Here is a 14,001-nt window from a genome sequence, read left to right as displayed (position 1 = left end):
CGCACGGTGGGAGGGAGGCCTCTGCTTCCCTCCAGCCCTTGCTTCCTGCCGCCTCGTTAAAACTCCAAGGCCAGCCCCATGTGGACTCTGCGATGGCACCACCAGGACCAGGATAAGACACTCTTACGACTTGGGAACTGTGTTCTCAGAGGACGTGTGAACCACACTGGAAGTGACCAAAGTCAAGGTGGGCAGCAGGGCAAGGATGCTTACCGAGCACCCAGGATGGTGCCATGCTCCGCCACACGGACCTGCCAGAGAAGACCCTGCGACATCCTTTCTCGGTTCTTTGAGCTCGTGCCTTTTAAGTAGCCCTAAGCTAGGGCTCACCCTGTAAAGCGTGTGCACGCGTCCTCAAGTTAGTGTGTATGTTCACCACAGCAGACGGGAACCCCGCGTCCCCCCTGCCCCCGGCAACCCCACACTTGCTATTTCTCCAGATTACCTGGTTTCAGACCTTCGCATGAACAAAGTTACAGAACATGGGGACTTTGGAGCCTGGAATCTTTCCGCCAGCTCGGTGTTTGCAAGGTTTACCCCTCTGTAGCACATGGCGTCCCCTCTCCCTGGGGTTTCCGCTGGCCTGACCGTTAAGTAGCCTGTGCCAGACAGGGCCAAGGACAGATTCCTCGGTGTTCTGTGTTGTGGGAGTTACAAAGACCCCAAAACTGGCCAAACCTTCCAACCAACCAGGTCAGGGAGAACCAAAGCCGGCGTGGAAGAGTAAACTGTGTTGTAGGGGGTGGCCCGTGGGAAAGGATTATTTTCAGAGATCTGCCTGTATAGAAGGCACATGGCCTCAGGTTCCCCTCCCTGGTGAGACAGTTACTTTGCTTCTGGTACAGGAAGGGTGTCTTTCTCACGGGGGTTTTAAATTTTCTGCTTTTAAGGAGAGGGAAGGTCACAGTCCTTTCCTGGGGTTTGCAGCTTTCCAGCTGCCTCTCGCCCCGCGTGACCAGTAGGCACAGCGGTGTCTCAGGGGGGCGGGTTCCGCCTCCGTGACTGGAACCGGGCTTCAGCACTTCCACAGTGACTGCCCCGCCTCAGTTGTATAGACAGACCACGTTACCCATTCAACTCGTAGACATCTGGGGTGCCGATGCTTTTTGGCCGTTACAACTAACGCAGCTTTCTTTTGACATCCAAGTTTCTGTGCTGGAGGCGTTTTCATTTTCCTTAGGTGTGTGTCTGGAACTGTCGGGTCCTATGGTCCCTATGTTTCGTCATTTGAGGAACTGTCCGACTGTCTTTCAAAGCAGCCTCAACCATTCAGCATTCCCCCCCAGCAGGGTGGTTGGGTTCTGGTTTCTCCATGTCCTCCCAACATTTGTTATACTCTAGAGTAGCCATCTGGGGGTGGGGGTGATCATTATGGCTTCGAGGTGCATTTCCCCCTCGCTAATGATGCTGAGCATCTTTCCAGATGGTTGCTGGTCATTTGTATGTTGTTCTCTGAGAAACGTCCGTTCACTTTCTTGACCTTTTAAGTTTGGTTGTCTTTTTACTGTGATCCATCTTACAGGGGAGGACTGGGAGTCCCGGGCGCCTCAGTGACCTGTCCAGGTAGCCCGGCTGGTAAATGATAGAATTGAAGATTTCTGTTCCCAGGGCCCCTGCCCTTTCTACCCAGAGAAGGGGACAAGGTCATAGTCTCCTTGGAGACTCAGAACAGAGTAGAGATGCCCCTTCATGCTGAAGTAGATCTAGAAAGACGGTCTTTCTCAGCAAGTTTATTGAGATTGAGGCATAAACTACATGTGGTGAAACTTGCCCTTTTTATTGCATCGTTCTAGGAGCTCTGACAAAAAAGCATGGAGTCCTAGAGCAACCACCACCAAGATACAAAAGAGCAATCTCCCCTCCCCCACCACCCCAGGACCTGTCCCTAGAGTTGTCCTTTTCCAGAATGTCCTATGAAAGGCATCTGGGTATAGCCTTTGAGACTGGCTTCTTTCTTGTAGTGTAAGGCCTAGGAGATTATCTGACATGCCAAGAACATGTATTTTGAAGAAAAGAACATTCACCTAGGATTTGGGGGGTGCAAACAAAAACCTCTGGCAACATAGGGGAAAACTTTAAAAAAATGTTTTAATATGCCTTGAATCTATTTTACAGGTATTGTCTTATAGGTTAAAGTAACCTAAAAACAGAGGTAAAGAAAAATCTTGTTTTATAGGGGAGCTATGCAGCAAGGAGGGAAATGGGGAAGGTATAAATGGGGAGGAAGATGGAATCTGGGAAACATTGCTGCATATTCTAATCACAGCTCTGGGCAGGGTGACCCCAGGCCTCTGTGACTGTAACCGCCTCTGATAAAGATGCTGTGACTCCAAGGATCCTCCCCCTTCACCACTGAGCCTGGGGACCGGAGACGCTGCACGGTCATCTAGACCCGTGCCAAGTCTGTGTGCGGTCTGCAGCCAGGCCCCGAGCACATTCTCCACATGAGAAAGAGGGAAGACCTCCCCCTGCCTCAGCACCTTTATCTGCATGATTGTTCATGTCGAGGCCAGTGCCAAGAGAGGGTAGCGGGGCTGTTCATGCATTACGTCCTTAGTTGAGGTCAGCAACCTGATAGGGCTGGTGACGTTAGCCACCCGTGGTCCGTGATGGGGAAAGCACTGCCCAGATCCAGAAGATGCTTGTCTTTTTGAAAAGCCACTCACCACTGGCTGGAGATCCACAGACAGCAGGTTAGTGCAGCTCCAGGACAGCAAGATCTCTGCCACCTCGTAGCCTTCCAGGCCCCCCTCTCCCCTGTGCCACCCTGCCTCTCTGGGCAGCTTGGGGCATGGAGTTCATCCCCTTCTTGGAGACTCTCTCGCTATTCTTCTCTTCCTCGTATGTCCCTGGGCCTCACTCCTCCCCCAGGACCTTCCCCAGCTCACCCCCACCCCCACCCAGCATGGTATATGGCATTGGTTCAGTCGGTTACCACACTCCCACTCCCCTGGTCTGAGCAACCTCAAGGTAGAAACCAAGTCTTACCTTCATTTCCCCAGAAGCCCGCAAGGGTGCGGCCCTTCCGAGAGAGAGAGAGAGAGAGAGAGAGAGAGAGAGAGAGAGAGATGATCTCCCAGAGGCTGGGCCCTCGGTCTACAGGGCCCTGCCACATCCGTGTCCTCAGGGCGCCTGAGACACAAGACTGCCCTCCGCTGTGTCGAGACCAGTCAGCTTATGGTCTGCCATCCAAGAGGCTGATCTTTCCAGAAACGCAAGGATGGTCACATGAGAGAAGGTTCCCTCCCCTGCTTCCCAGCCCTTTCCCTCCAGGTTGGACAGAGAGGGAGTGGAGGATGGGAGGTGGTGAAGTCACTACCGTTCTGTCATTTGCAAAATCCTCTACCCTGGAATGGCCTGTGCACAGCCTTGGGGCGCCAGTGACCTTGACCCCAGTGCTCTCAGGGGAAGGACCCAGGGAGGGGGCAGCGCTCCTGCTCCAACACGCTACCCCTTCTCTGCTCCCGGGTGACACGTACCCAGTGTCTCACACCTTCCGCTACTGTTCATTTGTCAGTATTAGACACAGACAAAAATTACACGGTGGTGAGAACGTGAGATCTACGCGGTTACGTCTTAGGCATATGTGACCTTCTTGGAGACAGGGAGACTGTCGTAAGGCAGGGCTCTCAAAGAGATTCATGTGTAACTGCAGCTTCGTGCCTGCTGACTCGTAACTCCTCGCTTTAATAACCAGAGTTCCACTCTGGATTCTAGGGGTTTGACGATGTTAGACGTGGCCTGTAGGTGGAATCTCATGGAATTTTAGCTTCTGCAGACTCGCTGTCTTAGCATAATCTCCAGGTTCATTCACGGGGTCACATAGGCCAGAATTTCCTTGAAGGCTAAGATTCCATTGCATGTACACACTCCATTCACCCGTCCACAGACTCTTGGCTTGTTGCCGTGGCCTGGCTGTTGTAAATCATGCTGCAGTGAACGTGTGGCTGCAGGTACCTTTTCAGGATCCTCATTTCAGTTCTTTTGGGTAAACACCCAGAAGGGTGGGATGGCTGCATCATACAGTTCTCTGTGGTTGGTTGAGGAAGCTCCATACTGTGTCCCACTGCAGCTGTAGCATTTTGCACTCCCCACCAACAGTGTACAAGGCTTCCAAGCTCAAACTTCCTCCCCAAAAGGTGTCTTTTGAGAATCACCATCCCGGCCAGTTTGAGGGGAGACTCACTGTGGTTTGGATTTGTGTTTTCCCAATTGAAGAGTGGTCTAAGGACTGGAGCAGACCTTTCTCCAAAGATAATATGCAGATGGCCAGTGCTGGGTAAACAGTACTTCCTTGGGGTGTGGCCTTACACATGCCTGGGACTGGCAGCTCTTTATCCAGCTGCCTCAGCATCTACCCAGTCATTATTACGGCTTCCTGCTCCCCCCGAACCTTCTACAGACGTCACACACGCCATAGGCCACCAGCTAACTTCCTCCTTTGGCTCCCTGGCACCCCCACTCTCCTGTGTCCAGTGATGGGACCCAGGGAGTTACTGCAACAGGTTCTGCTCCTCTCACCCGGCACTGCAGCCAGCTTCACGGTCGCTGGGGGCTGGGGCCTTGAGGACAGAGCTGTCCCACCCCATGCACCAGCTGCTTTTACCATCAGGCCCTCAGCCCCAGCAGTGACGCTCCGAGTCCCCAAGCCTCATGTCCATGACTTCTCCATCCATGCGGCAAGTCCTGCCTTCCAGGAGGTGAAGCTGCCGTCAGGGCCTGCCAGGCTCTAAGCCGACACTTCCCAGCACAGAGCCCTTCACACGGGAAACCATGTGACACTCTCCTCTTCCTCCTCTGGGAAGCCCTCTAACCACTGTGTTGGCCCAGTCTGGTGCCCTGCTCAGAACACCCTGGGTTTACCTGTCAAGGCCTCTACCGCCCATCCCCACTGAGACGGGGCCCCTCTCTGCCAACATAGCTCACATGGTCCAAGTGGCCACCTGTCCCCAGAACTCTCAAAACAGCCCCGCTTTTCCTCTGGCCTGGAAGCCAAGGCTCAAGGAGAACAAGGCACTTGCCTGGAATGCAGCTGGTGGGTGACTTCATGTGGAGGTAACTCCCCATTCCTCACCGCGGCATCGTGAGGGCCACATGCTTGTCACCTCCGTGTGACAAGGCTCAGGGTGGCAGGACTGTGCCCTGATTCAGAGCCCCTGCCCTACTACCACAGCTCCGCTGCCTCCTCCGCAGTAGGGGCCCTTTGAGAGAAACACAAGGTCCCGACTGACTTGGACTCTGCCTCCCAGCAGCCAGTTCCCTTGGGGCCACCAGGCTCTGGTAGGACTCACACCCACCTTGCAGGTACCTCTGGGTCCTCAACAGGGAAGGGGGGGCAGTGGGTTTCAAGTGACATTTATACTCAAGCCCTCCTGCACAGCATGAGCTAAGAGGCCTTCCAGTATCTTGGGCCCATCCCCATCCTGTCAGAGGCCTTTCAGGGTCTGGAGGCTTCTGGTAACTTGGCTAGTTTCCAGAGGACAACAGGCTGGTCTACGGCCAGCTGTCATCCCGAGGGAGGCCCATGTGAGAGCAGCTGGCCAGGCTCCAGGCGCACGAAGCAAAGCCCCCCCCTCCCCCCTTCCGACTGAGGAGGCAGAAAGCAGTCCCTAGAGGAATTTGGCATTTTGTCATTGAGCTGCCATCCCGAACCCCAAACAAGGGACATCTCGCCGTGCCCCACGGCCATGCCTCAGAAGCAGCATGGAGATCGGATCCTTGTAAACAGTACCTCTGCGGAGCCACAGGAAGGATGGGGGGCATTTCACAGCACCCCCGAGGACCCCTGGAGCCAGGCTCCTCCGGAGAGGGCTTGGAGGATTCTGGATCTGCCACTATTCCCTCTGGAGCCCCAGTGCTCGTCGGTAGGTGGGCTGTCCTCCCTCCAGGGTCTGGGGGCCCCACATCCAGCAAGGCAGCAGGACAGGCACACCCGAGACCTGATGAGGAGATCGGTCTCCGCTTGGGTTTCCAAAAGCGTTTTGTACCACAAGGTGTCTACTGGAGAAGGTACTTATTTCTCACCTCTCCTGCCAGCCGTAGAGCCCACCGTTGTTCCAATACCAAGTCTTGTTGGTTCCACTAAAGTCCGAGACTTACCACACACAGGGGCCCCAAGAATGTCCATGCCCGTGTCCCCGACGTGGGGCAGCAGCTCTGCAGCTGTGGTTAGAGACTCGAAAAGGCAGATGGCGCAGGTGGGCCCAGTGTGACCACAGACGGCCTTGTAAGAGGGACACAGGGACCGTGATGAGGAAGGCAGGGAAACATTCTCCACGGGAGCCTCCAGAAGGAACTAGGAGCCCCGTCAACAGGCTCCTTGGACCCATTTTGGACTTACGGCCTCTGCAACCATAAGACAGTACATTTTGCATTAAAGCCATGAGGTCTGGGGTCATTTGTTACGAGAACCACAGAGTTAAGAGCTCACCACCTCTGTATGCACGGCCACAGCACAGACCCCGGCAGCCCCTCACCACACGCAGGCAGGGGTCACTTCACAGGGTGGCCGGGCCATGGCCTCGCTCCTGCCCTCCTGGAGGTGGCGGCCTCAGGCTTCTGCCCAGGGATGCGCCGGCTGCCCTTGTAGCCTGTGACTAATGACGTCCCCGGAGGCCCAGAGTCTCCCCCAGGCCTGGGAGAACCCGTCTTGATCACTGCTCTGGCTCCAGTGGCTCCAACGGGGCTCAGCCCACATGGTGCTCCAGAAAGTCCTAGCACGAAGGGACCCGCCGCTCCATCCTGCAGGGTCACACACCGTTTTATCTCGGGTTCCCCCGTACGGCCTCCCCGTGGGTCAGCGCCACCTCCACCACGGCTGGAGCGCTCCCACGGTCCCATCGTGTAGACCGTTTAAACCCGAGATGGGGAACCCCTCGGTCGGACCAGGGAGTGGTTTTGCTATTCTTGGCTCTTTTATACGAGGAACGTCCTTATAATTAGATGTTGGCCTACGTCCTGGTTATTCTTGTAGGACGAATTCCACAAGAAGTCCCCCTGTTTTTGCTACACCTCTTTTGACTTCAAATGCCATGTTCTCCAAGGCACTTTCTTTGATCTTCCAGCAAGGGCACATTTCAGTGGCACCGGGGGAAGGAAGGGAAGGAAGCCATGACCAGCATGTTCCCTTACGGCCTGAAAATCGAGTCCAGGACGAACAGCCCCAAAGCTAGCTGGGACGCGCAGCTGTGCTTGGGCGCGTCGGAAGACAGACAAGTTGCCTAACTGGGTTCCCCCCTTGTCCTCGCCAGTAAGACCTGGGTCACTGCCCAGATGCCCCCCGAGACCACTGCTGCCATTCCCACAGCCCGCGGGACACCCTGACTTAATCAGATTCTCCCCTGCTCTGTCTTACAGTGACATTACCCCTCCTGGAGAACCACTGACCAAGAACAGCCGCCCCAAAGTGGCTTCCCGCTTCCCCAAGCTGTCCCGAGGTCACCCCAGAGAGACCCGCAACGTGGAGCCCCAGAGCGGCGACCTCTGACCTCAGCCGAACCCCAGACTTGGGCCCTCTGTGCTGCGCCAGCTGCCTCTGCCCAGCCCCTCCGCGTCTGACCTGGCCATTGCAGCTGGCCCCTCCGCCCTGGAGTGACCACCACGTCCACCTGGCGATCCCCCGGAGAGCACACCTTCCCCAGCAGTCCTTGACGCTGATTAAACTGGTCAGTCTCAGAGGGCAAGGAGGCTCCTCGCCGGACTCAGACGCACGGGCACCCTCCCGGGGTCGGCCCAGTCCCTCCCTCCAGCTCAGGGGCCAGCAGGAGGGTGGGCGCCCCGTGGAGCTCAGAGCCCCTGGGTGGAGATGCACAACTGAGGTTGGTCAGCAGCCGCCTCTTGACTCCTTCCCCCGTGGGAATCAGGATGACTGTTACCCTTATTTTTCTTTTCATGTAACTGCCTGCTATAACCTATGGACGCGTGCGGTTAGAGCGGGGAGGTCCTGTGCCTCCCCATTTTACTCTCTACCAGTGGCCCGAAGACGCCCTGGTTGTAGAAATCGTGGCCGGCAGCAGCTCACGTGGCCTCCTCAAGGGAGACAGCCCCGTGACTTTCTCGTGAAGGAGCCACGAGTGACACTGAACTGGGGTGCTTAGAGCACTGCCCCCGACCTCCCCAGGTGGGCTCTGGAGGGGCCAGCCAGCAGCGGCAGCCTGGTGACCCCAGGTTGGTGAGCCCCGGGTTGTCCAGAACTCGGGGGCCTGACCTCACAAGCCACGAGGTCTCAAGGTCGTGGGAGAGGCTTGGGGCCCTCGGCGCAGCCCCCCCTGAACTTGGAATAGATCACGGTCCTTGCTGACAGATGTGTCCTTGCACCCCATGCCCCCACCCACGCAGCCCTGCCCAGCCCCTGCTCCGGCGCTGCCCAGCAGCTGGCTCCATAGACGGCAGCGTCCCGGAGCGTGTGCTCAGCCGCAAAGTGCAATCGGGAGCTCGGGTTCCGGGGAAGGACCGAGCAGCCCCGTGGGTGCAACAGCAGCCTGAGGCAGGTGGAGAGGGCGAGGCATGCATGGACGCTCCCCAGAACAGTTTCAGCTCCGACCCGGGACCAAGGAAACCTCTGGAAAGCCTCACCTGAAAGGTTTCTGCTGTGCATCCCCGGCGGCCAGAAGGAAGCAGAAAGGATTCAGGGCAGTCACAGGAAGCTGAGGTGACGTTGGGACCAGAGGCCACATGAGCAGGATGAACCCGCTGTCCTCCGTGGGCCGAGGCAGGAGGGGACTGTCGTCAGCCAGTGGGTCGAGGGGACCTGAGACACTGTGTTCCTGAAAGGCAATACAGGGTCGCTTCCTCACTCGCCAAGGTCCCCACTGCACCTGCGCTTCTGAGCTCCAGGTCCCACGGGCCGGTTGGTCCCCTCCCAGGCTGCACGAGCACAGTTGTCCTGGACAGAGCCAACCCTGAAGGCTTGAGCTGCCCCAGTCCTGCTTCCCAAGGGTGGTTTACTGCTCCCCGCGACGCCGGCTGGGAGACTGCCCCTGCACTGCCTGTCTCCTGTGTTCCCCTTGGAGACAGAGGGGAGCCTCTGTGGCTCACGTCCCCCAGGGCCGAGGGTTCTGCTCAACCAGCCTGTTTGAGCACTGGACCCACAACACCCTGAGTGTGAATCTAGCTTCACCTTCTCCAAAATCCCCACCAGGAACCTTCGACATTCTGCAGAAGTTTAAAAAAAAAAAAAAGTGCCCAGAGTAAAGGACAGATGCTAAGCCTTGAGAAATAATGACACACTCAGCCTGTATTTACAAAAGCTTTAAAAAATAGGCAGTTTCTCCTTAATTGTCCATGGAAAACTTGCCCTGTTCTCCTGAAATCAGACGGAAGAGCATGTTCCTGGGACCACACGTGAACCATCCGGGCTGCTTGCTCTGTTCACTCCCTTCTCGTGATGTGGTGGGAATCTTAGAACCACGTTCAGCACATGGGCCACCTCTCCAATTTCAGCTCAGATATGCATGTGACACACACATGACACTAACTCCTTAAAGCCTTAACTCTGGAGTCATAGAATGTTCTGCGGTGGTACATCCATCCAGCTGCTCAGATACCACGGCTCCCTAGTGTGGTGGGATTGACACAGAGCAGGGGAAGAACCAGACCCAGGTCCAGCCGGGTGCAGACTACGATCTGATGCACAAAATGCCCCCCCGGCCCCCCCATGCTATGTCGTCTGCTGCCCTTCCATCTGACCCAGTTCAGAGGGCTGGCTGGCCTCTGCCCTGCACACCACCCACTCAGCCCCATGACCCGTCAGCGGGAAAGACAGTGCTACGGAGAGAACCCACAGATGTTGCTCCTGTCTCCTGGATCCAGGAAGAGGACCCATTGGTGCCTCCAAAGTTAGCACCTGAGGAAGGCTGCGGGGCCCACGCGGGATAGCGCGTCACATCCCCCGGCAGGCACCTGGCAGTCGCCTGTAACACCAAGAACCACCACCTCCAGGGCTTTCTGGCTACAAAGGGATCACCTGGTTGTCAAGACAAAACCATCTTCTGAGTCATCCCTAGCAAGAGAGGGAGGGACATGGATGAGGTCTTCGGGCACATGCTCTGCTCCACAGCGACGCCCCTGAGCTCCCGGCTGACCGCTCCGTTGTCGGCAGTAGCAGGGTGTGGGTTGTGCCTTTGAAAACCAGAGGCAATCACAGCTGTTGACATTTGCAGCCTAGCACAGCTGCAGCTCCTGCCCAGCGGCCACCGGCAGGGGAGGCCTCAGGGTCAGGACCAGGAACAGAGAGTTCCCAGCCAGCCCCGCGGATCAGAAGCTGCCCTGCTTACTTCCCAGCCCCCAGAACCGGGTCTCTGGCTGGAACACACTAGTTTCCTCTTTTTCTTAGCTCCGCAGGGGACCGTTCACTCACCTGAGGCCCCGGGCACAGGGCTCTGGGCCCCAACTGCCCCCCAGCAGCCCACTTTCAGCCGGGGTACTGGCCAGGCCTGGTCCTCCGGGGTCCCAGCAGGCTCCCTCCCCATCAGTCTCCTCATGCCTCAGCCCGGCTCCCTCCTATCGGCACCAGAACCCATCCCCCTTGGGGCACTCCACTCCCGAGGGGCCCTCTTACAGCCTGCAGCTGCCAGTGGAAGACCCGGCAAGGCCCCGCCTGCCCAGAAACAGCAGACCGGCCAGCAGGCAGCCCCGGAAGCGGTGCACCTCCACCTCAGTTTCAACCCCAAAGGCAATAATCGTCTTGACCTTTCCCCAGTGCTTGACTCAGGACCGCACCACACATTGGGCTCTGCCCCCAGCTGGGGACACAGTAGACAGAGGGTGCTTCTGGCAGGCAGGCATCTGCTCGTGAGCAGGGTCTTGGACAACGATCATTTTTCAAAATATTTTGCATTGTTTCATTAAAGCTAACATTAAATATTTGCTGTTGGGTTTGGCTTCTGTGCTAATTTTGCACAATTGTAGCACTGTATATTTTATCTAACGTTTCTGTGCCAAAAAGTTCGTCTTCATGTTTCTGTAACACGTGGTTTTGATTAGGTTTCTAAAATAAAATTTCAGCTATTGGATCAGCAGGGATGAGGGTAGAGGTGCGCTCAGACCCCACCAGCTCTGGGTTCCTCCTGCCGCTGCCCAGATGCACCTGTTCAGTTCAATGCCGCGTCTCTCACCTGCCCCCCAGCCAGGAAGCACTGTGGTGTACGGGCCTGCTTGTGACACTCTTGGGCAAGGAGCCTCTACTCTTGCAGCAAAATCTTCACAACACGTCACATGGTCTTCTTTACGTACCTAGTGAGTTTCTTTAGGGGAAAACAAAAATCTGATTTCTCTAAAGGATGGCTGAGCCTATGGCACGGATGAGCACCTCATTGGTAGAAAATGCTGAATTCACTAGTGTTTGGGGGTCCAGGGGTTCTGTTCTTATGGGCACATGAATGCTTCTCCATCACGACCGGAAAACCACTAGCTGACCTGCCCCCCTCAGAGCCTGATCAGGTCTAGCTTCCTGCCTTCCCAAACCGCAGGCAGAGAGGCCACCCGTTCACCTTTAGAGGTTCTTCCCACCGTCAATAGACAACCGTGGAGGGGAGAGGTGCTTGCAAAAAATTGGAACGGAGGCCACAGAAGGATACAAGACCACAGACTGCACATTTGCACCCAGGATCACTGAGAGGAACCTGGACAACATGCATTTCCGAGGGAGGGGGGAGTGGAGCTCGTTAGGATATTTTCTTATCTAGGATTCAGCCTAGAAAGAACGTCTTTACCTCTGCAGCCTCAGCTTCACCATCGTTGGCATCGTTTGGTAGAGATCACTTTGCTCACCTTAGCAGGTACGGACTTCCTGGAGGGAGACTTGTGAATGCAGGAGCAGGGGGCCCAGCGGGGAGGCCGTCTACCCAGAAGGGTCTCCCGCCGCTGACCGGGTCCCTGTGAGCCCTCTGCTGGGAGGAATATGGCCACACATTGGGAGTCGAGTCCACTGTCTGGATGCACGTGGGGCCTAACAGTCCACATATTTGCTCCGAAACGTGTAGTATTATGTTAACTACCCTCTTATGTTAAGGTTTACACAATAGGATTTTTAAACAAATGTGTTTAATTTTCTAAAATCTCTTGTATTAAATTTTTCTTTTGGAATAAGCTGTGGTAATTTTGTTACAATCTGGTTCAGATACACCTCTTTACAATGAAAATAAAAACAGTCACATTTTATAAATTAGACTGTCCATTGAAGGTCTGTTTGAGTTCTCTTTCAGCAATGGGGGGATTCGCTAAACCTTCAATATACCCATTTTAAAGATTTCCAGAAAGCTCATCCACCATTTCATAGGAGAACCTAGGAAACAGCATTCACTTAGATCAACCTGTTTTTATTTGAGCTTAAATGGAGCAGAAATCCCACTGTGAGCTGTTAGCCCCGCAGAACTTAGAGACCATCAAAATGCCATACAGAAAAAGCCCTTGTTACGGTTTCCTAGTCATCCAGATTGTTATTTGGCACCTATCGTATACCAGGCATGGGCATAGAGCAGGAAACAGGACAGAAGCACCCCTGCCATCTTGTACTTGAGTTCCAGGTGAGCCAGGTGGGTGATTTAAGTCAGCCATCCCTGCAGTTACTGACTGCATTAGGTGCCACCAAGAAATCAGCTGGGCTTGGGGAGCCAAGAACAGAGCCGGGACTGGCTTTGACCCATGTAGGCCAGGGTGTCGCACTGTGGCACTGACCCTGGGGAGTAAGGCTGAGCAGGGTGACCACATATAGGACGTTTACAGCATCCCTGGTCTCGACCCACTAGGCCTGTAGCACTGTGCAGCTGTGACAACCAGAAATGTCTCCAGACCTGGCCACCTATCTCCCAAGTGCAGACGGCCCCCGGTTGAGAACTGTGGGGTGAGGCCAAGGGCTTCTTTTGGCAGAAGTGACATTTAAGATTTAACTGGAGGATGAGAAAGAAATGGAACACTGTCCTTCCCTTCCTCCCACCGCCCCTCCAAGCCCCCAAGTTACATTGGCTTGAAAACCCATGCCCAGAGCCAGGGACTTGGCCTTCCTAACCTAGTTATGGGAACAGAGAAGAGAAAGGTTCTCTAAGAAGTGCCCAGGCATGGGGTCATTCTGTGCAACTCCTACCATCAAACCTGGGGGGGATCTGACCAGGGCTCCAAGGAGGGTGGCGCCACAGCTCCAGAGCCCAGTGCTGTGGGAAGGCCACGCAGGGTGGGCTGAGGGTTGGAGGGGGAGACATAAATGCTGGCCATTAAGGATGTGTGTGTACAGCACTCAGCACACGCACTGTGGCCTCCAGCTTTCTCAACCCTGTGCCCCCCACCCCCATCCCTAGCCCGTGAAGCATGTGCCTTCCCATGTATTTGAACAGATAAGAAAACTAAGCTCAGGCTGTGTGTTGGTCCCAGCTCCAATCAGCCTTGGCCACACTCCAGCGTGTCCCAGTCACCCCTGCCTCACATCCATGTGTGTCCTGAACCAACCCTGACATGTGCAACCTCTCATCAGGGAGGTCTCGGCTGCCTCCAAGCACAGCTCACCACCCACCCCCAACAGTATTCCCCTGAGGCCTCCCAACTAGAGGCTCATTCTCAGTTTCCCTATTCCAGACTACTTTGCCTCCTCAAAAGCATTAGTCCCTGTGGAGCTCAGGCCAGCTACTGGTCACAGCCTCTACCTGACTCCCTGCAACTTCTTCTCATTCCCTGGTCATTAGCACCCCAGCTGATGCCCCATATCTCACTCCCCAGCTTCTCCCTCCCTGAAGGCTTTTCCTCTTGGCCACTTGCACCTCCTCCAGATCCACACAGCAGCCATAACCCTGCCACCTCTAGAGTCTTGACTTTAGGTTCTCTGACTGGTCTGTCCTCCCAGTATGTTACTCCAATGTCCCCAAGACAACAACTTCAAATACTCTAAGACCTGCAACCTGTCATTCTGTAAAGCCTGTCCTCACTTTCTTGCCAAGGCCCCTCCTTCCCAGCATTGGTTCCACAGGCATGACGATCAGCCCTCCCTTCCAGGCATCGGTTCTCTTGCCCATC

At 55.5% G+C, this 14,001-nt stretch overlaps 1 protein-coding gene across 2 annotated transcripts in view; it reads left to right on the top strand.

The window, feature by feature from the left end:
• SNX29 (sorting nexin 29) overlaps positions 1-12,163 on the top strand; it is a 534,000-nt gene extending 521,837 nt beyond the window's left edge. For both annotated transcript variants that reach the window (XM_072753833.1, XM_072753832.1), the window contains exon 21: positions 7,357-12,163. In XM_072753833.1, coding sequence (XP_072609934.1) covers positions 7,357-7,486 — 130 coding nt within the window. In that variant the 3' untranslated portion in view covers positions 7,487-12,163. The remainder of the gene's footprint in view (positions 1-7,356) is intronic.
• The last annotated feature ends 1,838 nt before the right edge of the window (positions 12,164-14,001 follow it).

Source organism: Vulpes vulpes, chromosome 3 (genome assembly GCF_048418805.1).
Source record: "Vulpes vulpes isolate BD-2025 chromosome 3, VulVul3, whole genome shotgun sequence".
NCBI classification, from domain to species: domain Eukaryota; kingdom Metazoa; phylum Chordata; class Mammalia; order Carnivora; family Canidae; genus Vulpes; species Vulpes vulpes.
The sequence above is the reverse complement of the archived record's forward strand: the minus strand, read 5'-3'. Positions and strand labels throughout refer to the sequence as shown.